Source organism: Notolabrus celidotus, chromosome 15 (assembly GCF_009762535.1).
Source record: "Notolabrus celidotus isolate fNotCel1 chromosome 15, fNotCel1.pri, whole genome shotgun sequence".
Taxonomy (NCBI): Eukaryota; Metazoa; Chordata; class Actinopteri; order Labriformes; family Labridae; genus Notolabrus; species Notolabrus celidotus.
This window is the reverse complement of record NC_048286.1, coordinates 25878094-25905944: the sequence shown is the minus strand read 5'-3', so window position 1 is coordinate 25905944 and position 27851 is coordinate 25878094. Positions and strand designations below refer to the sequence as shown.

Genomic DNA, 27851 nt, shown 5'->3' with positions numbered 1-27851 from the left:
GCGTCCTGATGCATCAAACAGATGTCCTTATATGGATGAATTGGGGCGTGGTAGTATGCTGATTGCAGGTTGCGGGGCACGCGCCTGTCAATTTAGAATGATTCTGATTCACTAATATACACACGGTGGTGAGAACAAAATTGGCTGGTACGCACGTGTCATGAATCCGACGGCGATTTTGCGTAATCACTTATTTTATGCGCAGAGTAAGAACATTTCTACACATTTATTAGTGAATGAGGCCCATTGTCTCTATAAAACTTACTTTGAAAGGTTTTGAATTGAAACTAACAAAATTACACTTTTTTATTATAGGCAATTATAGCAAGGAAAAGCTATAAGAGACAGATGACTGCTGAGGAAGCCTGACAGTTACAAGTTGAAATCTGAAATCTGTTAGTCAAAATTACATCTCATGGCCTTTCTAGTAGAAATGGTATTCCGGCCCTTCTAGTCTTAAACAGGGCACAATGGCCAATCACAGCCCGATCAGCAGCTCCAGACCAGTCTGATGAAGAAGCTGATTCCCCAACTTCTGACTGTTTTGTCTGATTGCTCCCATGCAGACGGTCTTTGAAAGCACCATGGCGACACACCGTGTGATGTGGAAAATTGAAATTCACAAAGATACACATCAATAAGACATAACATTAGGACTACCTATGTTATCTACAGCTCAACCGCAACTTGTTCTTTTATAAAGCTTCTATATTTTGGTTATGACTGCATTAAGTGGAAGCTTGAATCATCTCTCCACTTCCTCACTTTGAACGCCAAGTCAACTCACTAAAAGCTTTCTTGGGTTTTTGAAACTTGCTGCAGGCAAAACTAGTATTTATTCATATTTATGTCTGGTAATGTCTCCGTCTGACATACACAGGCTCTTAAATGTACATATTGATTATAGTTTGTAACTATCCACACCGACTGCCAAGCTGACATTGTTAAATTAAGGGGTTTGTGTTTACAACATGACAAGGAGTCCCAATCAGACTTTCAATGGCATGGCTTCTGTGTTTCCAGCAGACACTTTTTTACTCCTTCATTGCTACCATTGTACTGTGTAATGAGGTTTAGGTTATTTCACATATTTATTTCAGACCAGTGAAAGGCTGACAAAGACAGAGAGAGAAAAAGAACAAAACAGTATCACTTTCCCCATCCTTCTTCTTCATCCATACAAAGATGTTTGTGTGTGTGTGTGTGTGTGTTTTCTGATGAGGGAGGCTGGCGAGCAGATGTGAAAAGGGACAAATGAATCAGAACAAAAGCAAAGACGTTAATGCAGAATTGAAAAGGCAAAGTACAAAAAAACTCACACTATATCTCAACGAAGAAAGAAGGATCACTGTGTTGTTGTGTGATTGTCATTCATGCTGTCTATCAATGCCACAAACAGACTATAGAACAGTTTATGAGGGAAGACAAAGCAGACACACACAGAGAGAGAGAGAGAGAGAGAGAGAGAGAGAGAGAGAGAGAGAGAGAGAGAGAGAGAGAGAGAGAGAGAGAGAGAGAGCATTCATTGTTTATCTGAGAAGTCATGATGCTTACACAGTCTGAGTGAGTTGTAACACTGAAAAATTGCTCTGGGACCTGTCATAGCAAACCGTTCAACTCTGTATTATCATGTGTGTGTGTCTGTGTATGTGTGTGTGTGTGTGTGTGCGTGCGTGTGTGTGTATGTGTTCGGCCTCCCTGGAGAGAAAGAGAGCGCTGCCTTCCACACTGTCTCCACCAATATCCCTCCAGTCAGTCAGTGTAGGACAGTGTGTGGAAACCCAAACCTGGGTTACATCATGTCACAGTTCACAGCTTTGGGCTGAAGAACTCTCCTGATGATCCGCTCTCCTCTTCACCTCCCTGTTGATGTCTCATGTTGAATACTCAATGAAGGTTATCAGAACCTGTATTTCTTATGCATGTCAGGATTGAAGCGACGGATAGATCCCTTTGTGGCTGTGTTACGGTCGTGATGAGTCGTATTTCTCGTGTAGTGGAATTTTGTAAAAACGTAAATATGTCCAACTAAGAAAACAGCAACAAATTGTCTTTAAAAATCATACAATTAGGCGTTTACCAATAAAAGGCTGCCTTTACAATATATATTTTTTTATGAGAATGAAAATCTTGAAATTGTGGATCCTCCAGCTTTTAAATCTGATATGAGGAAGTATTGTCAGTTTCCTCGTGTCAAGAAATGAGAAAGGAGTAAAACTGACGGACATACAAGTTTCATGGAAATGGTAAAGCCAACGTTTGATTCCTGTACTTCCCCATTACCATCTCTTACAAAGAGATGAAGGCCAAAGTTACACAAAGCCTCAACCAAGCAGAGTGCATCTCACTCTCCATGGATGAGTGGACATCACAAGCTACTCAGTGCTAAAGAAATAATTATTTTTCCCCCAAACCTTTATTTGTCTTTGTTTTCAATAAATATTGTACTGTGGATTTGATATTGCAATATAATCATAACACAAGATACTGTTATTATTACTTCCCCAATGATAGATCTTAAATTCAGTTCAAATTTAGTTATGTCAAGGTGTCAAAATATCTGGATGTAAGTTGTGAACAACATGATGGTTTATGTTTGGCTATACCTCTAATTTACACACATTAAGGACACATCGTATATAAATATGTTACGTAACCTAAAGATGTACATCCATCCATCCATGTATCCATTATCAGTACCACATATCACAATTAGGGTAACAGGCAGCCTAAAGCCAATCCCAGCTGTCTCAGGGTGAGAGACAGAGTACAACCTGTACTACTGCTCACTAGTGAATCACAGAGCCGACAAATTGAGACAAATGCAAAGTGTTTATGTAGCACTTTCACTGGTCTTCTGGCCACTCAAAGTGCTTTTACATTGCTAGTCACGTTCATTCATTTACACCACATTCACCCACTGATGGCAGAGGCTGCTCAGTATTAACTCACCCCATTCACACACCAATGACCACTGGGGTCAAGTGTCTTACCAAATAATTTCAGCATGTGCACAGTGGGACCTTGGATCGAACTCCTGACCTTCCAATTGAGAGATGACCGACTCTTCAAATGAGCCATAGCCACCGCAAATAGCCACTCATGCATTATTGAGTCACCACTGCCTTGCAAGCATGTCTTTGGACTGTTGTATAAAGCCAGAGAACAGCGCTAACCACTGCATGTCCGTGCAGCCCTCTTAAACAGCACAACATTTTCTGGATCTTAGCCTTGTTTTCTCCTGGCTGGAGGTCACATTGGTATGAAACAAGGCAGTTTATGACACCTCACTAACTGTGGTACCTACAGAGTCATATTTTGGGCCATTGACTTGGGTATGTGAACGGGCTGAACGTAAACAGTGTCAGCTGTTCAACTATCTGTCTAACTGCATCTCCTGAAAAACAGGTTGTTTCTATTATGTTTCCCAGTTATGTGAAAGAAAACAAAAGACTTGTTATGTAAAAGCTCACACACCTTCACACTGCATGGTGCAAAGTGAATGACGTGCATTATGTGAGGGTTGCTGGTGTGTCCAAAGTAAAATTTGTTACTGTAGAAACAGTCAGCTATAACAGACTCAAACCATTACTTTTTCAAAGTTACATTTACCCGTCACCACTTGGTTGTCAGGTCTGTCAAAAATATTTGATTTTTACAGAAACTTTATTTAATAAGTTCTCGGTGAACAATGAACAACGCTTCAGTAATTACATGTCTCTGCCTTAACTCTGTCTCCGTCTCCTGGTGTCTCCTGTCTTGTCAGGAAACCTCCAGAACTTTCCTGAATGTTATCATATATACAGCTGATATACTAACTTATAAAAGTGTTGACTCCGAGCTCATAAAGTAGAACTCAAATGATGTCAATTTGAGCAGGTAAAACTGACTTCCTACTCAGAGGCTTTTTAGACAAGTGCTCTGCTTATCTCATTCTGAATATGAACCCAGTCTATTAAACACATCAGTCCCTTCAGTGTTGCTTGAGGTGTTATATTTCAATGTGTAAGCTAAATGACGTGTGACCCAATGAAATGCAGCTCTGGTGTAAAAGACCCAGAGGTGGACTTTATGGACTAACATTGACAGCATCGCAGTATTTCTACTACAATTTGTGATTCCTAATTATCTCTGCTTTAAAACAGTCATTGGAACCGAAGGTTGTTAAGGAATAGTGTAATAAAGTCTCAACCCAGCTGGAATAAAAAAGGGTTCATGAAGTTAAGCAGCAGATTTTAGCTCCCTGGCTCGCAGCTCTGGGAGAAAGCTGTGAAAACTATTTGATCAACTGCCTGAAAATGGCTGAATAACAGAGTGACGAAAACACTATGGATTTTTAGATGATAGATTTACGCAACAGAGACTTTAGATAAGCGTGTACTCACCTCTGTAAATATTAGTCAGTCTGTTTAGAGAGATGGGCAAAGCAGCAGCAGATCTAGTTTTAATGAATACCCTGAAAAATTCTATTACAGTTTTTGGTTCTCAGTTTGAAGTCAGTTTTTCTCACAGGAGCAACTTGACTGTAATGATAATGTTTAATGATAACTGCTCAAGCAGCACTCTTTATCAGGCGGTCTAAAGCACCTGTCTTTACTGGAACACAAGTACAGACAATCAATAAAATGGCAAGGGCTGGATTGCTTATTTGAGAACTGTAGAAAATCACCAGAGACAACCATAGACTGTATAAAATATGGACGTAGTATCCGTGACAGCGCCCATCTGTTCCTGAGCGCTGTTTTGAAGCCAATCGACGGTGGCAGCTATATTGGAAATACGGAACTCAAACAGGCACAGTATGACGTAAAGGGGCGTAGTTTGAGCCTCTTAGCCAACAGCTATGTGTTCCTGTCCGGGAGTCAAGTCAGTCATGTCCTTATTTGGGCAAAAACTCATAATCTTAATATTTTCTGATCCGTTGCGTTAGAAAAAGAATCATCCCCGTACAGTGTGTGCTGATAGAGAGATTAGCTACGTAGAGCCAAGCCGTTTTTTGAACCAGGCTTTAAACATGTTTATTAATGCTGCAAATATCGTCTTATTTTTAATTGGGGTCTACGTGGTTTCCGGTCTTTCTGCAGCCAGCTTCAAGCTAATTCTCAATGAATTGCAGTTTATAACACTTCTGCATGGGCTTCATTGTTTGAGACTGGAGGTTGCCGCTTGAAGTCAACCCAAAGCGTGTACAGCTGTTAATGAGCCACCTCTCTGATGTAGAAGACCAAGAATTTGGAACAAAACAGTATCCTGAGTCGCCAACAATTCATGACTGCCCTGTATGATATGTTTTCTACACATATTTACAGTCTCATTGACAACAACAACAGTTTTACAATGAATAAATAAACTTCTGATGTTAGTCCAGTGAGGATGCTTAGTTTAAAGGCCCAGTGTCTGGCTGAGGACTGAAAAAGTAAGATCTGAACTGTTGTGTTTTTTGTTGTTATTGGTATGTGTTTCCAGCTAGAATGTTTATTTAATTAAATTTTAAGTGCATCCTTTCTCACTAGATCTTAGCCTATCTTACCCTTAGGTAAGAGTTAGGAAAAAAACTATCTGTGATCTTACAGGTATCAGCCGTCTGGAGCAGGTTATTATCGGTTATTGGTATTGGTTCAAAAAAACCCACACTGTGCATGTCTAGTTTCAAACCAAAACAATACAAAGAGGGAAGCTGAACAGCTGGGTCATCAATCTCTTGGGTCGCAAAACCTTTCAAGAACACAGTCATTTGATGTGCTGTCAATATCATTACAGTAAACAAAGACACATTTAATTGTGTGATGTTCCACTGGGTGGATGTTGTTCACAGTGTCATTGGTTTGATAAATACCTCCTTCTGTCCACATGTCAAAGTGTCCTAGGGTTCACAGCCAGACTGAAGTAAATGGTGAAAAACTGATGCTTTCGGGCCGTCATATAAAAGCATCTTTCAACCATTCATCACTCTGAGTTTCTTCATGGCAAAAGAGGGATAGTTTTTGAAAAAGGAGACTACTTTTTATGAGGCTGCAGAAGTAAATACAGGGAATACATTTTCATTTCTAATGTCCTATCTGTCTACTTACCTTGACAGACTCTGTGTGAGCTAGTGACACCAATAACTTATCATTCTGTCTCCTAAAATATAAGGGCTTATGGGATGTGGATATGTTGAGGGTGCACCTTGGCTCTGTCTCATGGTGTCACAGATTCAGTGGAATTCTCCCCACTCCCCTTTTTCACTCACCTGTCTGATGGCACACAGGAGTTTCCCATAGCAGAACACGATGACCAGGAAGGGCACGATGAGGCAGAACACAAACAGGCAGATTATGTAAGAGATGTTGTTGGCCGACTTGGCTGACCAGTCAACAGAGCAGGTGGTCCCGGGACCCTCGGGGCCGTAGCTGCTCCAGCCAAAGAGTGGCGGCAAGGTCCAGATGAGGGAGTAGACCCATGACAGGGTGATGCCCAAGGAGATCTTACAGTAGTTGGAGGAGTCTGCCTCCGTGGGGGTCATCATGGTGCTGTAGCGCTCATAGGAGAGGACAGCCAGGGAGATCAGGGAGACGATGCCTACAGGGAAAATTGGACACATAAATACAAAGGTAAACCTGACATATTAAGAAGCGTCATATAGGAACAAATCACAGCTAACACAAGGAGTTAAGTCCCATATTGAAGTATGATAACACTGCAGACAGCATGCACAGGTGTGTTGTTCCTTTTCACAACCTGGTTATTGTACTTCACATTTAATGGGGCCATCACATAAAGACAGAAACACAGCGCCTGTCCAAACGTTATCTACTCTAGAGGAAAACATCCAGAGTCGTCGTGATTTAAAGCTTTGCAGCTCTCTCTGAAATCAAAAGTGCAGCTAAAATGAGCTTTATGGTTTACAGCCTCAGAGGGACAGCGAGTTCTGCCTTTAAAAAATAATTGCCAGAGTGAAAAGTGCAGCATAATAAAAACGATGTGGTTGTGGATTCAGCTAATTTATGGCTCTCATGCCGGGTCCTGCAGCAGATCCACACTGCTGTACATCAGTAACAGCAGCAGTACCTGTGGTGCCTCCGCAGTGAAATGCATTACAAAAGACTTTAAGAAGCTTTCTTATCCTTCTGTAACCTTCAAACACACACACACCCACGCTTTATCTTAATATGTCTTCATCGCTCTGTCAAAGTTTTCCAGGCAGAGCAGCAGGAGTTTGAAGCTCAGTGTTAGAGTCTGACCCTTTAGCCTTTTTATCCTGTTCGGTATTTGTTTTTAAGCTGTTATGATCCACGAGGCCATCCTTCATGCCCATTGATTCCACTGGCTGTGAAGCAGAGTTTCCCTCGTTGCTTCTTCTTCGAAAAAGGCAGTCCAGGCCTTTCACGGTTCTCCGAAAGCAGCAGTGTTATTAAATGAAGGGGAAAAGTGAGGAGGGGAGAGTAGGAGGGGGAAAAGTTATAGAAACAGATAGATACACGTTGCATCTCTTTGATTGAGGATGATAGTTTGACAGAATATGTTTGTGTCTATCAGTGTGTGAATACATCCACTGAACTGCATATACCCCTGCCTGCACAGTCTCTTTGGCACAGCCAGGCATGATGCACATCTGTTCCCCCCAGATAAAGTGCTCATGTTGCTTTTCCTGCACTTTTATTAGCTCTGCAACAGCAATATTACAAAGTCAACACAGTTTTACAACAACCCACCCATAATTCTGTTTGACTGGGGCTCATGACTCATAACAACCAATCCCAAACAGACTTAGGGTATATTCTGACTAAAGAGGCTTTAAACACTGTTCATTTCCACCCTATCTCATTCTGCAAGTCATAATCACTTTGCTTTGTCCAACTCCTGTTAAGCTACAATTAAAATAGGATAACTGGCAAACTGAAAGTCTGTGCACACACATTTAAAAAAGAATGAACTGATATTTTGCAAACTGTTTTTGTGAACAGTGTTCCCACAGGACTTTAAAGCTGGGGTTGGTAGTCAGATTTAGATACACTTTTTGTTATACTGGTTAAAATGATCTTTATGTCCCGATGGCAATCAATACAAAATGTGTTCTTTAAAAAGAGCGGAAACAAGCTGCTATCTACAGCCAGAGTAAACCGAGGAAAACACTAACCAATCCCAGCCATCAGGAGCCATATGATGAAACCAATCAAATCCCGTCCTGCCGTTCTGCCCGCCTCCTGCGCGTACATTTCATGTTCGTTTGTGTTTTTAACTTTCACTATGGTAATGTTTTGGTGTTTTCTTACCGCTGAGTGAGACATGAGTTGACGTAGTGCAAAACACCAACGATGTGCTGAGGACCGGTTCTGAATCAGTCACGATCTGCAGCGGCGCTCGTGCATGTGAGCGGGGGCGTCATTTTGGAGAAGCTCCGAGGGGATGGGGGGAGGGGTTAGATGGAGTCCTGAGGAAACGCTATATTCAAATTCATGCTAGTTTTCCGTGACTACCAACCCTAGCTTTAAGTTTACAACAGTTAACAATTACAGCCATAATCGATTAGTATTTCTGACCTATATGATCTTTTAAACGGTGTGGAGTTCATATGTGGTGTTTCATTTTGAAATTGAGCAGATGTTACATGCGATCCTCATGCCTGACTTCCTGTCCAAGTCGATCTTCTCTGTTGAGCTTGACGCCTGCTGGGCACGGGCTGTGTCGAAAATAGACTTGGTGCGTATCTTTAGCAGAGAAGCGTTGGGGTACGCTCCTGAGACAGAGCTGAGACGCACTCCCTGTGTAATTATGAGCATTGACTAGAAAGAGACAAGATGTTAACTGTTTAGCTTTGATAATGTCATATTTGCCACCCCATCCTCCTCTCCAGCTCTTTCTCCTACAGATATGGTGATTTCTGATTCCAGAAAACCAACATGACAGAAGCCATTTGCTGAACCTGAGGCTCTATAAACCCAGTTGAGAAACCAACAGATGATGTCACGTGTCTATGTCCATTATTTATACCATCCATGATTTACAGCCAGGTGTCATAAGTGTACACTGGTTTAGTGCCATGGCAAAACTTGTAACCTTAAACCACTGCTCACTTTAACTCTACAGTTAACTTGCAAGGAGGTTATAGGTACCAAGTCTGGGTTGCTGTAACAACTGAATTTCCCCCCCGGGGGATCATTAAAGTAATATCTTATCTTATCTTATCTTATTTCCCTAATTCAGTGGACTTGAGAATTAGATAATCTAAAATAAAAGAAAGTTTTAAAGACAGACTCTAAAAGAGATGGTTATAATTGGTATCTCTTTGGAGCAAAAGTTGAAGCATCATGACATCTTGGAGAGGAGGACAGGGTTAATGGAGGGTCAAGAAAGTCGGTGAAGTGGGTAAATGAAAAGTCTGTTAGTATGCTGCATCTTATCAGCCAAATATTCATCCTTTAACCATGACCTGGACTTTCACAAACCCTAAAAGAACATCTTAAAGCTGATTCTCCACTTCATAATCTGCAGTCAAACAAAGTTAAAGCTACAAAATTGCATTGCTGTGAAAGAAAAGATTGTAGTTTGTACATATTGCTGTTTTAGTCAAAAGAGCTGTCAATCATGATCAACATATTTGCTGTACAGATTAAGTTTGTCCATCCTTGTTGGCTAACTAATTGTTTTCCTTTAAAGTGGTCGCTATATCTAAAGATCTAAACTAAATCTGAAAACTAAATCTTCAGAGACCCTGGTACTTTGTGACATTATCAAAAGCTCTACACAAGGGTCCTTAAGTGGCGACTGACCCCTTAATATAATTTTTGTCTAAAGAAACCAGGGTTGTGGCCAAGGAAGTGAAAATGTATCGCATCGGGCCTTACCATCTCATTACCACAAATGTTCTAATATATTTCAGGTCCCCTGCCAGTCATGAGCCTTCAGAACTGTCTGAACGTTTCTCCCCGTGACAGAAATAACAATCATTTGTTATCTAAATGTAGCGTCACATATATCAAACCTTCACAGCAGTGACTGCAGCTGATCAAAGGGTCATAAAGTATGAATTTGTATTCCCAGTGATTTGTTAAGTTTTTTGTTTGAACTCTCAAAGGATGTCTTTCAGCTGATAGGGATATCTGATGTTATGATGATTTGTGTGTTGTTTTTAGAGAGAAAGAAAACTGACGTGTTTTGTTATTGAATGTAGATAGGTTTGTGAAAATGGATCGATACAGTTTCTGAGTCCGCCTGTGATAAGCTGCCGTGGCACAGAGTGATTTATCAAATGTTCTCTCTCTTGATACAGATACAGATACCTCAACCACTACTTTGCTTGATACCAAAACAAGGCTGATATAAGTACTGTTTGCTAAATGTAAAATCTCTAGTTACTCCTCATCTCTTTGGGTTAGTTTTCCTGTAAAGTGAGTCTCAGAGGCTTACTTTCTGTTGGCACCCTGACATAACTGTAGGACTGTATGTGAGAGAGCCAATAAACTAACATTTGAAAATGAGATTGATTGTATATCAGGAAAAACTCTATACAAAATGGATCATTAATTTTTGCTGATATCAGAATCTTTTCTTATGCTCATTATTGGATGCTCTGGTATTTGAAGGAATGGATGAAACCTTTTTTTCCCTTAAGGGAACTTGCTTTGCACCAAGATCATAAAAACATAAACGACAGAGATATCAACAACTAGACAGGACAGTGCATAATAAACAGAATACAGTCATTAAAAATACATTATTAAAGCGTTGCATTTATACGTACGAGGAATATCAAGTACAAAGCTCAATAAAGTGCAGAGTGGAAAAGTCCAGAGAGCTTGTCAACCAGCTGAATATTGCATCCTGGGTATTATGTGCACTCTGAAGTTCAAAGTGTATATTGAGACCAGAGGGGTCTGTTGTGATTTCAGGTGTACTGGTCAATCATGAGTGAAGTACTGTATATTTGTTTGCCAATTGTCAAGCTACACAACCTTATATACTATATCGTATTCATGTTTTGTACAAGTTAAGAAATTAAGCTGATGCAGATGTGCTTAAAAATTGTGGTTTATTGAGCGTCAGCTTGAGGCTGGCTCCAAAAGCACCAGAAACCACATACACACCCATTCAACACAGCCAATCTATACAGCAAGAGTAAACATGCTTACAGCCTGGTTCTACTTTCATGTAAATAGCTGATTTTTCTATTCACTCACACTGTACATGGGGTGAATGTTTTGTAATTTTAGTTTTTAAGGTATTAGGTGCCATGTACATTGCTGCCGTTTTTTGTGCTGGTAGCGCCTATTTTCCATTCGAACCCAGTGCAATTCAGCTGACTTTTGTCGCAGCTCTCTCAGTTGAAAACAGTTCAACTTTTCAAACACAGTCGCACTCATCAATGTCAATTCTTGATCCCTTGCCAATCAGAATCAAGAAGGGGGGTGGACTTATGAAATCAACTTTGTCAACAACAACGGCGGAGGTCTGTGCATAGGAGAAAAATTATCACACTCGTTTTTGAAGGTACAGTTTCCAAGTTTAGAGCTGCTGCTAATGCGATGATATGATTTCTATCAATAGTTTTTACAGTTTATTGATGAATTGCCATTGATGAAAGAAAGTATCAAGCATACAGAGCATTTTAAAACAGACCCAACAGTCACTTCTTAGGGAAGCGGAAGTACCCCATGACTACTTTAATAACATAGCAACAGTAAATACTGGTGAGAAGTGCTCTGAAAAATTTAGGTCATGGGCACTCCCAGCGCAAAAAAACGGCAGCAGTGGACACGGCAAGGTTATGAGTTTGCATAATGAGGGGCATGTCTGACTTAACTAACAGGTGGGAAGTCCAGATGTTAGTGAGGAGGCTAAAAGTTATTCTAAAGTCCACCTCTGCCTCTTTTTAGGTTGATCAAACGTTAGGTTGAGTCAGCATTTCCAATATGGCGACTGCCAACAATAAGCAAAACTCTCCTTCAGAAACCAACGTGTGATGTCACGGAGACTATGTCCATGTTTTATATAGTCTATGGTTTTGTACGTACAATACTACCCCAACACTGGTGGTGTTTCCATCATCAAGTATCAGTTAACTTGATTATGTCTTTAGCTTTGTAGTGGTGCTAGCAAGATAATACACACTAGATATGCTGATAGAACAAATGAGAAATACCACAACAAATAGAGCCTGATTCAAGCTCTTCACAGTTACCTCAGTGAGACCTTAAATTCCAAATGCTGAGTTTGGAGCTAATGTTGTAGGACATCCTTGAAATAAGAAACATATCTATTGTCAGTGTTGCTAAAGCCCATTAACCAGCTTTAAATGAGGAGCCAAATCACATCACACTTTCTCAAAATGCAAAGGCCAATTAGCAGCTTTGCTCCATGACTCACTTTAAATTTAGAACAGGATGAGCAAAGACACAGCAACGCTTTACCCTAAGACCTACAAAACTTTTGTCGACTGTGATTATAATATCGTGATGAAATCAGCTGATCCCATCACAGGAAAGCAGCCCTGTCTCTCATCACACAGTAAATGGATGACAGGGAGATCTTTATTCATGTTCATGTAACATCACATTTAGAGACACCCAAACAACTTTGTAACTTCATAGCATCTGAAATCACCCCCCCCCCCCCCCCCCCCCATCCATCTCCATGTTCTCCGTCAGGATCAATGACAGCAGCAGAATCTAATATTCCAAAATGAAACATCCCCTGATCTGATAATGTCTGTAATAAAACAAATCTCTGCTGCTGCTGTCTGTGCACCGCTCCCTCACAGCATCTGTCTTATATGTCTGTTAGAAGTGTCTGAATCCGTATCACCTGTCCGGATATCCAGGAAAAGGCAGTTTGAATGAAAAACATAGGATATGATAAAGCTGTTTTTGCTTCACAAATCTCATCCTGGTGTCTCTTCTCTCAGTCAGCACAGGTGTACGGGTCTACCGTGACACATCTTCGTGGAACAGAAATCACAAGAACATCAGAATGCAGATGTCACTGTGAACAAATATGATGATCCAAACTGAGAGGTGACACTTTGTAAGAGCTTGAGTATTTATTTTCGGTCAACTTTTTACTTCTACCCCCTTTTTTTTTTCCAAATACATGTACTTTAGATTTCTTACAGGGGCAGCACAGTCATTGGAAAACTCATCGTCACCTCGATATGAGGAGGCATTGCATATGTTGCAAAAGATGCTTTATTGTGATGGAGAGGGATCTATTGTGTCAGCATGGAGGTTAGAAATGCAGGGTAACCCACAATACAACATCTGCAACCTGGTCTCTTCATTCAAACAGCTGCAAGACATTACACTTTCTAATAAATGCATATACCAAATTACAATTTGTCGTGCAGTTAATACACCAATTTCCTCTCAGCAACTTCTCTTCAAATACACACGTCACCTTAAACCATCGTGATGTCACCAGGGGCATGTTCAGTTCTGCTGTGCAAAAAATCTCCAAACCAGTAAGCATGAGAAACAGTCCTTTGAAAATTTAAATCATGGCGTAGTTAGGTTGGGTTTAGTTGTTTTCAGTGTTTTGCATCACATAATTTGGATGCATGCAGTGCAGATAATTTGAAAGTGCAATGTTGTGTTATTTGTATTCAGATTGCAGAGACTGGTTTAGATACATGATACATGGACCATGATAATGATTATATCAGGATTAAGCAATTCTTCTATAGTTGATTAATTGCAAGACAATCATATCATGAAACACCAGGGTATGAATAATTAATGTCCATAAAAAGGTGGCAACATACTGCCTTATTGAAACTGTTTTTTCAAAGATGCCTGAAGCAGAGGAGGTGAACATTATCAAGCAATGAAGGTTGTTTCCCCCGTCTGAGTGTAAATAGGCACAGATGGCATCTCCTAACATGGCATTGTTTGTCAGTATTTTGATCTAGGAAATGGAGATAAAGTTGCATGTAGATTGTATCTGGTTGACCTGACACCACTTAACTGGAGCAACTGAAGCCAGCACAGGCATGTGGGCAGAAGGCTGGTGATGCTGACTCGGCTAGCATTATCCACACTCAGCAAACCAATTTGACATTGATTACCAGCACATGATCCTGTGTTGAGAAAAAGCGGCAACCTCCGGTCTAAAAATATGAGTTCAATGCGGAAGTGCTAAAAACTGTAGTTCATTGAGGATCCGCTTGAGGCTGGCTGAATTAGCCAAAACTCTTTTAACAGAAAAAAATGCTAGTGCATATTAATAACAGATAATTAAACATTCTTTAAGGAAAAGAACCACATGTAAATGTTGCAATACGGGAGAATTAAGTCAAATAGATTAGTCCTATCTGACACAACAACCTGTCACATGATGAGTATGTGTACTTTAAAGTGGTGTGCTTAAACACGTATCTGTACTTCTATCAGGAAAGAGTGTCTGTTTTTCTCTTGCTGTTCACAGTAATCTCTGAGTCAAACCAGACATCTGTCACCCACAATTCTCATTTTGTGTCTGCTTTAGATTCCTTGATTCACTATTTATCACAGAGGCTCATTAGCTGCCTCTGTAACCTTTATGGCGGAGCAGCATTGTTCTGCTTTGTTTTCTCCCTGCTGAGACTTTCTTCTTACCTCTCGCACAAATTACCATCACTCATGTCAGGTATCGTCTGTGCCTGGGATGCGCATTCACATGCAGTTCCACTTTTGCCTACATGTTCGTCCATTTATCTTCCTCACAACATATATCTGCTGCTTTGTATGTGTCTGCAGGAAGGACTTCTGACTTAAGTATGCAGGGAGTGCAAGGTTAATCCAGTGACTGTGTGAAGAGTCTGCTTGCGGCAGAAGCAGTATGCAGTATGCAGGCCTTGTGGCAAACAAAGATCCAGTCGTCTTCCTCCAGTGCACCACAGCAGACAATAAAAGTTCAGTAAAAAAGAGAAGAAGACGCAAAAAAGCTGGGCAGAAGAGGTGAAGCGGCTAAATGGGTGCCAGGAGGCTGATGGCAAAGGACAAAGTACAGAGTGTGAGTGTGTTTCATGCACACACACGCATGCGTCTCCACAAATTGTCTTCACTTGGTGCTCTTGGCGTAAAGTCAAAGCATAGGAATTTCAGCTGTGCAGTCACTCAAAGTTCTTAGAGATGTTTCAGGCGAAATACAAGCGAGTAAAAAGTAGAAATCAATGCGAAAAGGGAGCAGGAACTCAACGTGCGCACGCCAAGCTAAACATGTCTCTTGTCATTCATAGTGACGCCTTCTAATTTTAATGGGTATGGATCATTCAGAGGAGCTTTACCCAGATTTGGTGAAGACAGACACAGTCCCTTTGTCAAAGCAGCATGCAACGTTATTCATCCAAACAATCAATTTCACTTTTCCTCTCTCTGACCCTCCCTCACTCTTTCCTTCACTCTGTTTTTATGAGGCCGTTGAGGAATCACTCATCCATATCCAATGGAGCTCTAATGATGTCTGCGAGCCATCCCTCTCCCTCACACACACACAGACACACACACCCACACCCACACGGACTGCCTTCCTCTCCACTCTGTTTTAGCTTGTAAAGCCAAACGCCTGTCAGGCACATTTTAATAAATTGGCTCCTCGTAGATGTCAGCGCTACACATCTTCACATGGTGCTTAATCTCACTATAACACTCGTGTTAGCGAAACAAGGGATACAATCAGGGTACATCCACATGCTGAGAAGCATTGCAGGCTCACTTTGTTCTACACAATATGACTAGATTAAAGTCAATTGCCAACTTTTGTCCTAGAGGAAGTGGAACCAGTGTTCAGAAGTCTGTTTTCAATTTCAAAGTTTGATAGATTCAAGTGGCTCTTCAGCGAAGGAAGATTCAATTTAGTTAAGTTAACCGAACTTTTCGAAGTAGATTGGGGAAAGTTTCAAGGCAGCATGATGACAAAAGCCCCGGGAGAAGAGAAGAGCCTGCCGATTCTTCCGTGCTGCATAAACCTGATGTATTGAATGTTACAAGTGCAGCTCATGTTTGGAGCAGGAGGGATGTGCAATGCTGGAAGTGTTGCTTGCAGCTTTCTTGAGAACCATTCAATTATTTTTTACATATGACAGTACACTCTCCGAGTCCCCAGCAATACACCCAATTATGAATCAGACTGGTTCAACATTTCTTATCATACGTGAACTGACATATGCATACAAATAGACCAAGTCCTCTTCTTTAATTTCCTTTATATCATCTGTTCTCTGAGTGTAAATGCAAGCCGTTGAATGTACATAGAGCAGATTGTATATGTGTGAACATTGTGTCAGATAGCATACTGACATATGTTAACCAAATGTGGTTGCTAATGCAACAAGTGCTCAGGACATTAGACGTCTACAATTACCGGCTTTTTTTACTCATCACCAGACAGTGTTAAATACTTTAACCTGATTGGTCACTACCGAATCAACCATAATTTAAAGATGTTTTAATACAACACCAAGCACAACCTGACCCCACATGTTATATTAAAGCAATCTGTTGAGAGGAGTCCGGCACATTTCACCTCTGCCTGTTGACGCTATGGTAAAAACTTGAGTTTGCCAAGCAGCAACCTCCGGTCTAAAGATATGAGTCCAATGCAGAAGTGCTTAAAACTGCAGTTCGAAAACCACATACACACCAATTTAAAAAAAACGTTCTTTACAGCAGAAATAAACATGTTTACAGCCTGGTACAAAAGACGAGTGTAGTCTGGATAGCTCATTTCTTGATCGGCACACACTGTACGGGGGGTGAATTTTTTTTCTAACGCTGCAATTTTGAACATATTGAGATTACGAGTCTTCCAATGAGAGGCACAGCTGACTTGATTGACAGGCGGGAACACTGTAGCTGTTGGCTAGGAGGCTCAAAGCCCGCCTCTTTACGTCACAATCACTCGACAGCAGCAATATGGCTGCCGCCGCCGATTGGCCTCAAAACAGTGCTTCAGAAACAGATGGGTGACGTCACGGATACTACGTCCATATTTTATACAGTCTATGGTCTCGTCTCAGAGAGTCTTGCAAGTCGGAAAATAATGACAGATACTGGACACAGATGTGAGAGCAGCCATAGGAAATATTGGACCTCAGCATAGATGATAGAAAAGAGTGGAGAAACATCCTGTCCTGCAATCCAGGCAACAGCAGCAGAGCTAGTTAGACCTTCTCAAAGTTGCAGTACTCTACAAAGTAACGTAAACTATCAGAGGAAGTGTTAAAAGTTGTGAAATCTGACATATTTATATTTAAATATGTGTCAACAGCAAAGCCCCAGAAAAAGGAGAGCTGAAAGGGGACGGAAAATCCTAAATTCCTGCAGAAGTCCTGCTCACCTTGTTTAGCTTTATCGTCAATAGAAATGTTCAGTTTGATGTGAATTAAAGTAACACCAAGTGACTTAATGTGACCTTGGAATCAGAAAGACATTTCTTTTAAGCTTTAAAGATACAGAAATATTATTTCAATTAATGAAATGATCTGATCTGATTTGAATCAACATGGGGGTTTTTTGTTGGTATTTAAGTTATAAACAGGGTAATGTAGTGAGCAGGTGGCTATGCAAATTAGAATTCAAAAAGACAAAACCTTTCTGCTTCACATCAGGGTCCTGCTTACCATGCATTATCCTATCCAAGCAGGTTTATTCGTTGATTTGATTAGACGGAGTAGTTCTATTCAAAATTTGGTGATGAATGCTCAAAATCTGTGTTGGAGTTTCACAAAACCCAGATTTAATGAATTTAACAGATGACAAGTAGTGGAAAATTCTTGAAGATGAAAATGGTCATGGCTCAAATTGATAGACATATTTCAAAGACACCACAACACGAGGCAATAAGGGCCTGATCTACTAAGATCCCAAATAACGAGCGCGTGTGCCAATAATAATTTTGCACGTACTATTTCTGGGCGTGTTGCGGGTGATCTACTGACTGCGTGCGCAAATGATAACGAGTGCAAAAGTGGACCGCCCTATTTTACGAGGATTTCGCGTGTCCTATCGGCTGTCCCCATGGAGAGTTTGAGAGAGCAGAGTGGTCTTAAGCGATAAATGAAGTTTGAAGCCATGGAGTTGGAGGTCTTTGTGGAGGAGGGAAATAAACAAATCGGTGAACTCCAGCAGAGACATCTCAGCGTTAGAAACACGATTTGGGAGGCCATCTGTGAAAGGGTGAATGATGTGAGAAAAAACAGAAGATCTGCCGATGAAATAAACGCATCTACTCTACTCCAAAACGCAATCAGTGTTTTGATGGAGTTTAGAGAGCGATTTGATGAGGCTTAGTCTGCCACTCTTGCTCAAGAAAAGTTATGCGTTACTTGGATGAAGACAGTCGCCTCACTGTCCCAGGGAGCAACTTTCGGGTGAACGTTTTTAATGCCTGATATCATCATCCAGCAACTGTCCCAAAGATTCACCAGCTTAAATGCAACTGTGAACATGTTTAAGGCAATTCACCCCAACACACTGCTGCAAGCACGAGATGAGGAGTTACGCAGAGCTGCCTAGCACAGCTCAGTGAGCGCTCATTCTCCAAGTTAAAACTAACTAAAAACCCCTTGATGAGCACGATGGGACAGAATAGACTGAGTGGACATGTCATGTTATCTATTGAGAATGACAGATCAAAGAAAATGGACATACAGTGCATCGTGGACAAGTCCGCGGAGCTTAAGGCTCGTCCAGACAGTGGTGAGTAGGCCGAGTACTTCATATTGATTTTTTTGTTTGTATGTGAACATGTGGGCCGCTGTGCCAATTTTACTAAACTTTATATCTGTTGATACAGTGACCTACTGTGCTCTCATTATATGGAAAAGTTAAAGTGGGTGTCAGAATGATGCGGTCGCTATCCGTGGTGCTGAACTGCTTTGAATTTGTGTTGTTTTATTATTATTATTTTTGTGTACTCTTGGTTTGATTGACTAAAACATGTAGTAATGCTTGTAAGCCCAGCTTTTGCGGGCATGTTGTAAAGCGATGGTATGATGAGCGTTACAGTGACCGCAGCCATGCGTGCGTAACGCTGTGCCATTTTGCACCTGCCTTTCAAACGTGCTAAATATAGACGCAAATACAGCGCGCGCTATCTGCTTCAGGTTTGATAGATCACATTGCGTGTGCTAATTGATTACATTTGCATCTCCTCCTCCCAGTATTTTGCGCGTTCTGATGATCTACATGTATTGTGCATATTCATGAAGGCAAACACGCTAAATGTTTTGCGAGTGCTATTTTGCTCATTTGAAAGACGCAATCCTCGGTGCTCCCGGTTAGTACGTCAGCTTTGCGTGCGCTATCAAGTTTGCACGTGTTTTTATACACGCAAACCTTTAGTAGATCGGGCCCTAAGAGTTGCGTAATCAACACAAAAAAGACACAAAATTACTACAAAGACACAGAGTCATTTTCCCTCCTCAGTCTGGTCGTCTTGCTCCTGTATGCATGCGATGGAGGTAAATTTACATGTCTTTGTTCAGGACACTATTGTTGTCTCACAATCCATCCGTGCGCTTTCCTCAGTGTGAAAATACACAGTCCCACGAGTCACAGAGGTGCAGACAATTAACAATAACATGAATTCAGCCACATTTTCAATCTCAGATGATTTATTGCTACACCTCTTTGTTGCGTAACATTAATGCGGCTGTCAAGGAGGTGGCTGAGCAGATGAATATCCCAATGGAGAAAGAGGAAAACATCTGAATTCTTTTGCCAAAAGAGGAAAGAGAAGCTCTGGCTTCTGGTGGGTGTGTTTGTCAGATTATGGATGGATATTGATAGCGGCTTCTTTTTATTAAGAAGGACTTTACATCAGGAGATCAGATGCACAGAGGTGAATGAGGAGAGGCCTTTTTTGAAAGATTTATGAGCTTTTCTGTCGAACCTCATCAGACTTAGACTATAGCAGCGGACTGAGGAGGTTCAGGATGCAATATGCAGTCAATGTGGAAAAGGAGGAGGGCGGAGGTCTATATTCCAGAAAGCTGTCAATATTTCATAACACTATTTTTTCAATCATATGAAATGCCTTTTTCAATGTTTGCATTATTTGAATCCACTGACCAATGAACTTTTGGAATTTGTTTCTAAAAGAAGCGGACCATGAATGTATATAAGTGGCGATGATTAATTGATGAGGGCTGTATTGATCGAAAAAGTAATGAAAACATGATCAATTATTCAAACATGACGAGAGGAGTGACAGTTATTGGATAGATTTTGACAAATTGAACTACTTTGAATGCAATAGATTCAATATGATATGCATATAGATGGAGTTTTTTCATATCCGATTGTTCAGTCAGGCAGGATGGTTGGTCCTCTGAGGGCTTCTGAGCCAGAATGCAAACAAAAGTCAAAGATCTGAAATGATTCGTTACAGCTATATCTCTTTTCTTGTCTGCTGTCTATACCAAAGTTCTGCAAATTTTATTCAAAAAGGCAAGGCAGCATGCACATTTATTCTGAAACATGCTTTGATTGGACAGTGAAAGGGGACTTGTGTTATATCCAGCGGAGCACTAGTGGTGATCATGTCAAAGAGCAGAGAAATGAGTGTTTTTACTACCCAATAACAGCAGCTGTGTGGTCTTCAAAGGTTGTTTGGAAGGCTTGGAAAGCTTTTAGAGCAATTAGTGGGACTGATAGCAAGAAAGCCTGTTCATTAAAGACCTTTAAAATCAGACATCAGGGTAACAACTAATGACAGAAGAGCAGTTTTTGGTCTTCTTTTTTACATACTATCAAAGCAATTTTATCCAAAGAGCTCAAACATATGCTATACGCCAGATATTGTATTGATGTATCAGTCAGGACAAATTGATCATCTGTGCTCCCTTAGTTTAAAACAAACTGCGCTGCAACTCTTCCACAGCACCCCTTGCGTGTAGAGAGATGAACACTAAGCCTACTTTTGGTTCAGCCTCCTGCCTGGCCGAGCTCCAGGTGTGTGAGTAACTGCCTTATCCTCAGTTGCATCATTGTGCCCCATTTGCATCAATATGAGCCCTCCTGAGCAAAACTAGACCAGCGTTACACTTTCACGAAACAGATTTCCCACGGGTGACTTTACTCTACCACAAATGCTGGTGATGCATCTGCCACAGTCTGGCTCGCGGACACATTCCCGCGTGGACCTGCTCTTCTTGCAGCTAAATGAACAGTGATGAGGCTTCCCTCGCCTCAGGCACGGCATCGACACTGTACGCTAACAGGCGTTTAACGACCACTTAATAGCAGGCTGCACACTGCTTCATGCAGAATACAGCGCGCATAGCTCATATAACCCTCTGACATCCTGTGTGACAGGTTTTCGGGTATATGTGATGAGATTTGTGCAAATGACTGGGATGCACCAAATACTCTCCGATGTATATACACCGATGCAATGGAAATGCATACATGTGCACATATGTTGCAGCTCCAGTTAGAAATAATGATTGAAATGGCACCGTGTGTGGTCTTGCGCGGCATGATGAGCCACGCAAGACTGCTTTTAAGAACTCATGATCTGACTCACTTCTAACCGCACGTGAAGGCATTATCTGAGACATTGATAGTAGACATGCACGCTTTGATCCGTTGCAACGCACTACTTTCTCTGCTGAATTATTTTCTATATCTTGCTTTCTTTGACAATCTACACTTTTGCATTATTTTTGCATTGATACGGAGGCAGGGAACCTATGACATAATTTGCCAAATAAAAGGTCTCACACAAGTTGGTGCAAAAGCATTTTCTCCAATCTTTTCCACGAATACATGTTACGCGGATTGTTATAACAAAGCCTATATAGGCTTTTTGTATGAGTTCAGTATGAAATTAAAGATGAACATGCAAATCACTGCAATCACCAAAAATGGAGCCGAATAATCATCTAGTTTTGCAAAAACATTACTTTTCCCCATATGAAGCTTAACATCGAATCAAACGAGCGCAGCGATCCAAACACGCAGCAAACCGACACTCAGCCAGATCTAAAATAAAATACACTCAAGTCTACATCTGGAACACAGACATACCATCGAATCAAACAAATGAATCTTCACTCTCAGATTTTTACATTCCTACTCACCAAAGAGCGAGTTTGCGAATCCGTACCACACGCAGCCCCCATCTCCTATGAGCCACCGTCCCTGCGTGCTGGCCGCGAAGCTGAACGGAGTCCCCAGTACGCACACCAGCAGGTCGCTGATGGAAATGTTAATCAGCAGCAGGTTGATGGGAGACCGCAGCATTTTGTAACGGCAGAAGAGCACGAGCACCAGCAGGTTGTTCAAAAGTCCGAACGTGCCGATGAAGCCGAGGCACACGGCCACCACCACGTTCCCCGTCGGGGTGAGGGTGGTCCGGTACGAGCCGCCCCCCGGGTGCCCTTCCCCGGCTCCGGCACACAGAGCGCTGTTGACCCCCGCGCAGCCGCTCAGGCTCACGTTGGACACGATCATCGCAGTCCGGTGTCACGGCAGTGGCACACTGGGCGGCCACGGTGCACTGAGCGGCGGCTAATGTGTCGTTGGCATCTGTCTTTTTTTCCTCTGTGTGTGGAAAAATATCATATAGACATGCTGTGCCTGGTGACCAGGAGCAGCACTTGTTGCTGGAAAAGAAATGTCATGTCAAAAAAGTTGAACCAAACAAAAATGAGGGATATTTAAAAAGTTTGTTTGTTCGGGATGTCAAACTTTGTGTCTCAGTTCAAGGGGAGGGGGGTGTTTGAAAATGTAAAAATAAAGTTTAGATAGTCTTTGCTCCACCGTGTGGCAGCTCGTAATGCACACTCTAACTGTTTCCGGAGACGCTCCTGCCTCTCTCACAGACACCTTCCCTCTCTGTCCGGATTTAAATCACTGAAGCCCACTCTCCAGCGGCTGACGTCTGAGCGGAGGGGGGAGTAAGGGGGTGAGGAGGAGGAGGAGGAGGAGGAGGAGGAGGATGAAGGCGGAGCACGAGCAGCATGCAGATCGAGCAGACGGCAATAGTGCGGTTCAAAGACAGGACCGTGCTTAAGTCACCCCACTGTTCCAAAAGCTTTATCATCAAGAAACGAAGATTAAAAAGAAAAAAGAAGAAGAAGAATAAAAGAGGGGGAGTCGACTTTTAACTTTCATTATCTGCTCGCTCTCTTTTTCTCTTTTTCTCTCTTTCTCCCTTTCTCTCGTCCTGCTCTTCATGCGTCCAAGCACGGGCTGGTGCGCGGCGCTGTCCATGGTCCTGAACTAGGTCTCAAAGGAGCGACATCTCGTCAGCACAAACTCCATTCACAACAGTTCACTCTGCTCTGTTGTTTGTATAAACGGAAGTAAATCAAATTGATCTAAAAGGAGAAAGCTCCGAGCATCAATTGATCCCTAAACAGCGCTGAAAGATGATCTCAGAACCATTTAATATACTAACGACTACATGGTGTGATTAATAAAAGCATTATGTGGGTTAATGATACAAAGGTGTACAAAAAATGATTACTTTTGAGTTATAGTCACACAACCTCGCTTCAATTTAATAACTTTTATTTATTTGGCACTTTTTCAGAAGAAAACAAAGTGTTTTGTATGCACAGAGGAGAACAAAGTGATATATGACGTGGAGAATGTGAGAGTAAAAACAATGCAATCAATAAAGAAAAGGAGGAAAGCAAATAAATTAAAAACCAAATCAATCAAAGAGAAAATCATAGGGCTCAAGATTAAATAGCAGTTGTATACAGGTGTTTATTAAAGTGTATATAAAATGGGCAGACATTATTTCTGCTCAACTTTAGATTTTAGACCTTACTTTGGACCAGGTAGCACATTTTTCTGCTCTCTTGTTGTGTGTTTAGTCATAAAGAAATAGCAGCTTAGAGAGATTAAAAGACACAAAGACAGATAAAGATCTTAAAAGTATATCAAAATGGTTTCAACAGACACGAGTAGACAACATATAAATTGTAAACAACTTAAATTAATCTAATATAATTTGTGGAACTGGTTAAAACGACAGCTGCAGCTACAGGTTGCAGACAATGGGGAGACTTTTGGAAGGGATGGGCATAGAGAATTTCAATAGTCTCACATGATGAAATAAATGCATCACTTTATTTTGTAAAACTTGTAAATTTTTATTTTATTATTGTGTTACATACATTTTCATACCCAGCCTGCATGGGCTTATACATGACACCATGACTGGCTGGGTCAAAGCACAAATCAGGTCTATTCATCATTGTGACACAGGAGAAGAAAATTAAGATTAAATAACAGCTATGTATACCAGAGTGCTGCACAGTAAGATTTAAAAAAGCATTTTCAACACTGTAGGTTGTTGGCGACTCTGACATTAGGTAAACCGAAGAGAACAACCTCAGATTTGACATTCTTCCATTGATGAATTACTTATTTTAGTTTCAGCACAGAAGTAAGTCTTGGGATCATTGTGTCGCTCTACTGAAGGGAAACACGAGGAAACAAAGCAATGAATTAATTTAGTTGCACAAAATAAGTTAAAAGACCTGCACCAGTGAAGAGATCCATGAGTGACTCAATGTGGAGATGTGCTAGACCAGTGAATGTTGATGGTACCACATTTTGACCAGTGCGTGGCACACAGTAAAGAATCAAAAACGCCTATAAGACTCTGGGCTGTCACTTATGTTCAGATCTTTGGATAGGAATAGAATGTACCTACATTTCCATTGTCCGATGGCTTTTGTCTGTCCTTTCTGTTTTGCTTGATTCTGTCTGGGAAATTAAACCTTTATGTCTCCACCTGTCAGCTCTGCATATACATACCCTCCACAGACATGCAGTTGCAGGCTGGAATAATGAGGAGCAGTGAAAATGCTAAAACATGATGAGTGTCAGGCATCTCTGCTCACCATGTCCGTTTGCATCACCACCACAGCCTGAGAGAAGCAGCGATCCTTGTTTGCAGACAGCACACACTCTGCTACCTTGACTCCCTCCCGAGTCAAACAAACCTAATCTGGAACAACTACCAGGTCCACTGCAGTGCTTAACTATCCACTCATCTGTTAGCTGCTTTACATGGCTGACAGATAAAGTGCTACCACATGGAGGCACTTACAGATTTTGGAGGAAAGAACAGCATGTTCTTATTTTAATTAGGCAGACTAAAATAAAAAATATGCTGTTCAATTTTTAAAGTGACAGTAAGCAGATGAAAAGGTGCTCTAATGACTTCCTGGGAGAGCAGTTTGCATCTGGAAACATGACATGCCGAAGTTCAAGTATTATTTGGAAGGTTTCTGTGTGTGTCAACTGCTGCCACGCTCAACACAGACGCCCTGAATGAGATCCACCCAAAAGAAGTCAAGCGCAAGTTCAAAATGTCAGCAATTACTTGGTGATTAAAAGTCAACCCCTGTGGTCAAGCAGTGGCATTTGGTGTAAAAGCAGTGATCTTAATTAAGCGGGTAAAATGTGCCCTCTGCGACACTTTCTTGGATAATGTAAAGTTCCAGAATAAGATGGGAAACTTATTCTCCCCCTCCACATTCTGGTCTTATCCCTTCCCACCAAAAAAAAACCCTCACATACACACACAGGAGTAAGGTAATTATCCGTGAGAACTGTACAGTGACATTTACTCTGACACCCTCCACACATACAGTCCTACCTGTAATTGGGTTGAATTAAGACACTTGGGTTCTGTCGTGAATACCACCCCTATTTAATCATCTCAGTGGGACTGGGCAGTTGGTATTTAAGAGGATTTCTGGGTCAACTTTGGCTGCACTCTGGGGAGATGTTCAGGAATATAAACTACAAACGGGGTGAGAAGGCCAACATAGTGATGTATGTAACTCAGAGAAAAGGTGCAACCAGACTCCTGTTCTAAGATGATTATCCCAGCTATTTGTTCACTTATGAAACATTATTAGCATATTAGCAAACTTGCTTTTGATTTTATCTTAAAAAAGCTGCCCACTCTTAACCACAATAAGAAAAAGATAATTGTAAATTTTTATTAGCTAATTTAAAGCTAGGGTAGGCTAGACTTTTATTTAGTGGCACGGCAACAAAACCCTGGCACTAGCTCGGTCTAGGGCATCCAAGCGTTGGCTGCCCGTGCCTTAATAAAGGAAGGAATCTGGTGGCTGTCCTGCAAAAGGCAAAGGGAAAAGGCGGACCTTACCTGTTGCAACTTCTTTCCAGGACACCATGCACGGCTCCGGGACCAGCTCACGCTGCTTCCATCTTGTTACCCCCTCAGGGTTTCAGGTGACAGTTCATTTTTTTTTCTTTAAAGTTATATTTTTGGCCTTTTTTGCCTTTATTTGATAGGACAGCTGAAGAGAGCCAGGAAATGGGGGGAGTAGAAAGTGGGGGAAGTCATGCAGGAAATGGTCGACCGGCTGGGAATCAAACTGGCAACCTCTGCAACGAGGACTGTAGCCTCTGTATGTGGGGCGCTTAGACCGCTAGGCCACCAGCCTAGAGGAAAAAATGTATTCTACATGCATTTTGATTTTGAAGTTTGGCCCACTTCCCATATGTTAACAAGGAGAAGGCCAGCACTGAATGTTTTGGCCTCCCTTTTGGGGAGCTGTGATGCCGTTCATCCTTTTTACAATCTCTGAACTGGACCAAGGGAAATAATATGAAGGATTAGCTGGTTTTCGACATATCTACCTTCCTGTATTCCTGCACTTTGCCTATGCACTTACTGCTCATAAAGCTACAACCTAGTTGCATAACAATGGCAGTAAAAGGAAGCAGTGACAGATACACACAATTCTCCTCCAGCAGTGTTACTGGAACAATGAACCTCCATCTATTTTGGGAAAGTGGCTAATGCATTTTTTCTGATTGGATACTTTTAAAATCTAGCTAACTCATTAAAGGTTTTCCAAAGTTGCCAACCCTAACTTTAAGTGACAGGGTTTTGTCCCCCTTAGGGCTGAGTGTATGGATACATGTTAATGTGTTTGATATGTATGGCGAGGAGGAGGAGGGCTTGAATATGCTTTCATCCACCAAAGGGAGGCCCTGCAAAAAAAGTTTGAGAACCACTTGGAATCACTTGTCAGTCTCTTTCAATTGACCTACCATCAAAAAGAAAATTGTTGTGTGTCCTGTCTCCAGGTGGACAGTGCCATGGGCACAGGCCCCACTGACTCCCTCACATCATCTGTCGGTTGCTACCAAGGTCACAGCAGCAGCCTTTCTCCTGGGGGTTCAATATGGACCCACGATGTTATAGACAACACAATGGGCTGGTAATGCTGATTAGAATACTGATAGGGTGAGGGGGGGTCTTGTCTCACTCTATCTGGAAGGGATTCTGTGCTGCTTTAACTCCTCTCTTCTTCTTTTCTTTGCTGGTGACTTATCAGCTATTAACCACATATCAATCTTTTGTGCTCTCCAAATTAACTACAAGTAATGTTAAAAATGTCCTCCATGTTGTTTACAAATTTACAGTGATAATTGAAACTTGTTTTTACCACAGTGTTAAAAGGCGGTAATGAAATGTGACTTGGTTATTTTTCCTGGAATCATTGGATTTGACTTGTGGGATCAGACTATTTAATTTTGTCATTATTTCATTTTTGTTGGGGAACTCTTGAAGTGAATTGGGTTACTAATTAAAATATAAATAATGAAAATCAACATGATTATTTTATGAGAAGGTACCTCTAGCATGCAGTTGCCCCACCAGCAGCTTTGGAAAGGGGAGAGGGAGACATTTGTAGGGGTATTTTTCTCTTTGTCTGCATCACGGGGGAACCATCTGCAGTTTCCCCTAGGTCTCATCCAATGAATGAAACATTTCACACTTAGTTGTAAACCACAACAAGGCATGCCGGGATACTGAGGTGGATTTACAATTTCTCTATGCCCAAAGTCTTTGCCTGATGCTCATGGCTGATCCCAACATTTAGGTGG

At 41.4% G+C, this 27851-nt stretch overlaps 1 protein-coding gene across 1 annotated transcript in view; it reads right to left on the bottom strand.

The window, feature by feature from the left end:
* LOC117826292 (vertebrate ancient opsin-like) overlaps nucleotides 1–22409 on the bottom strand; it is a 94321-nt gene extending 71912 nt beyond the window's left edge. Inside the window, exons 1-2 of the mRNA XM_034702243.1 lie at nucleotides 22037–22409; nucleotides 6233–6561 (exon numbers count right to left, since the gene is read on the bottom strand). Of these exons, the coding sequence (XP_034558134.1) occupies nucleotides 6233–6561; nucleotides 22037–22409 (702 nt within the window). The remainder of the gene's footprint in view (nucleotides 1–6232; nucleotides 6562–22036) is intronic.
* Between the last annotated feature and the right edge of the window lie 5442 nt (nucleotides 22410–27851).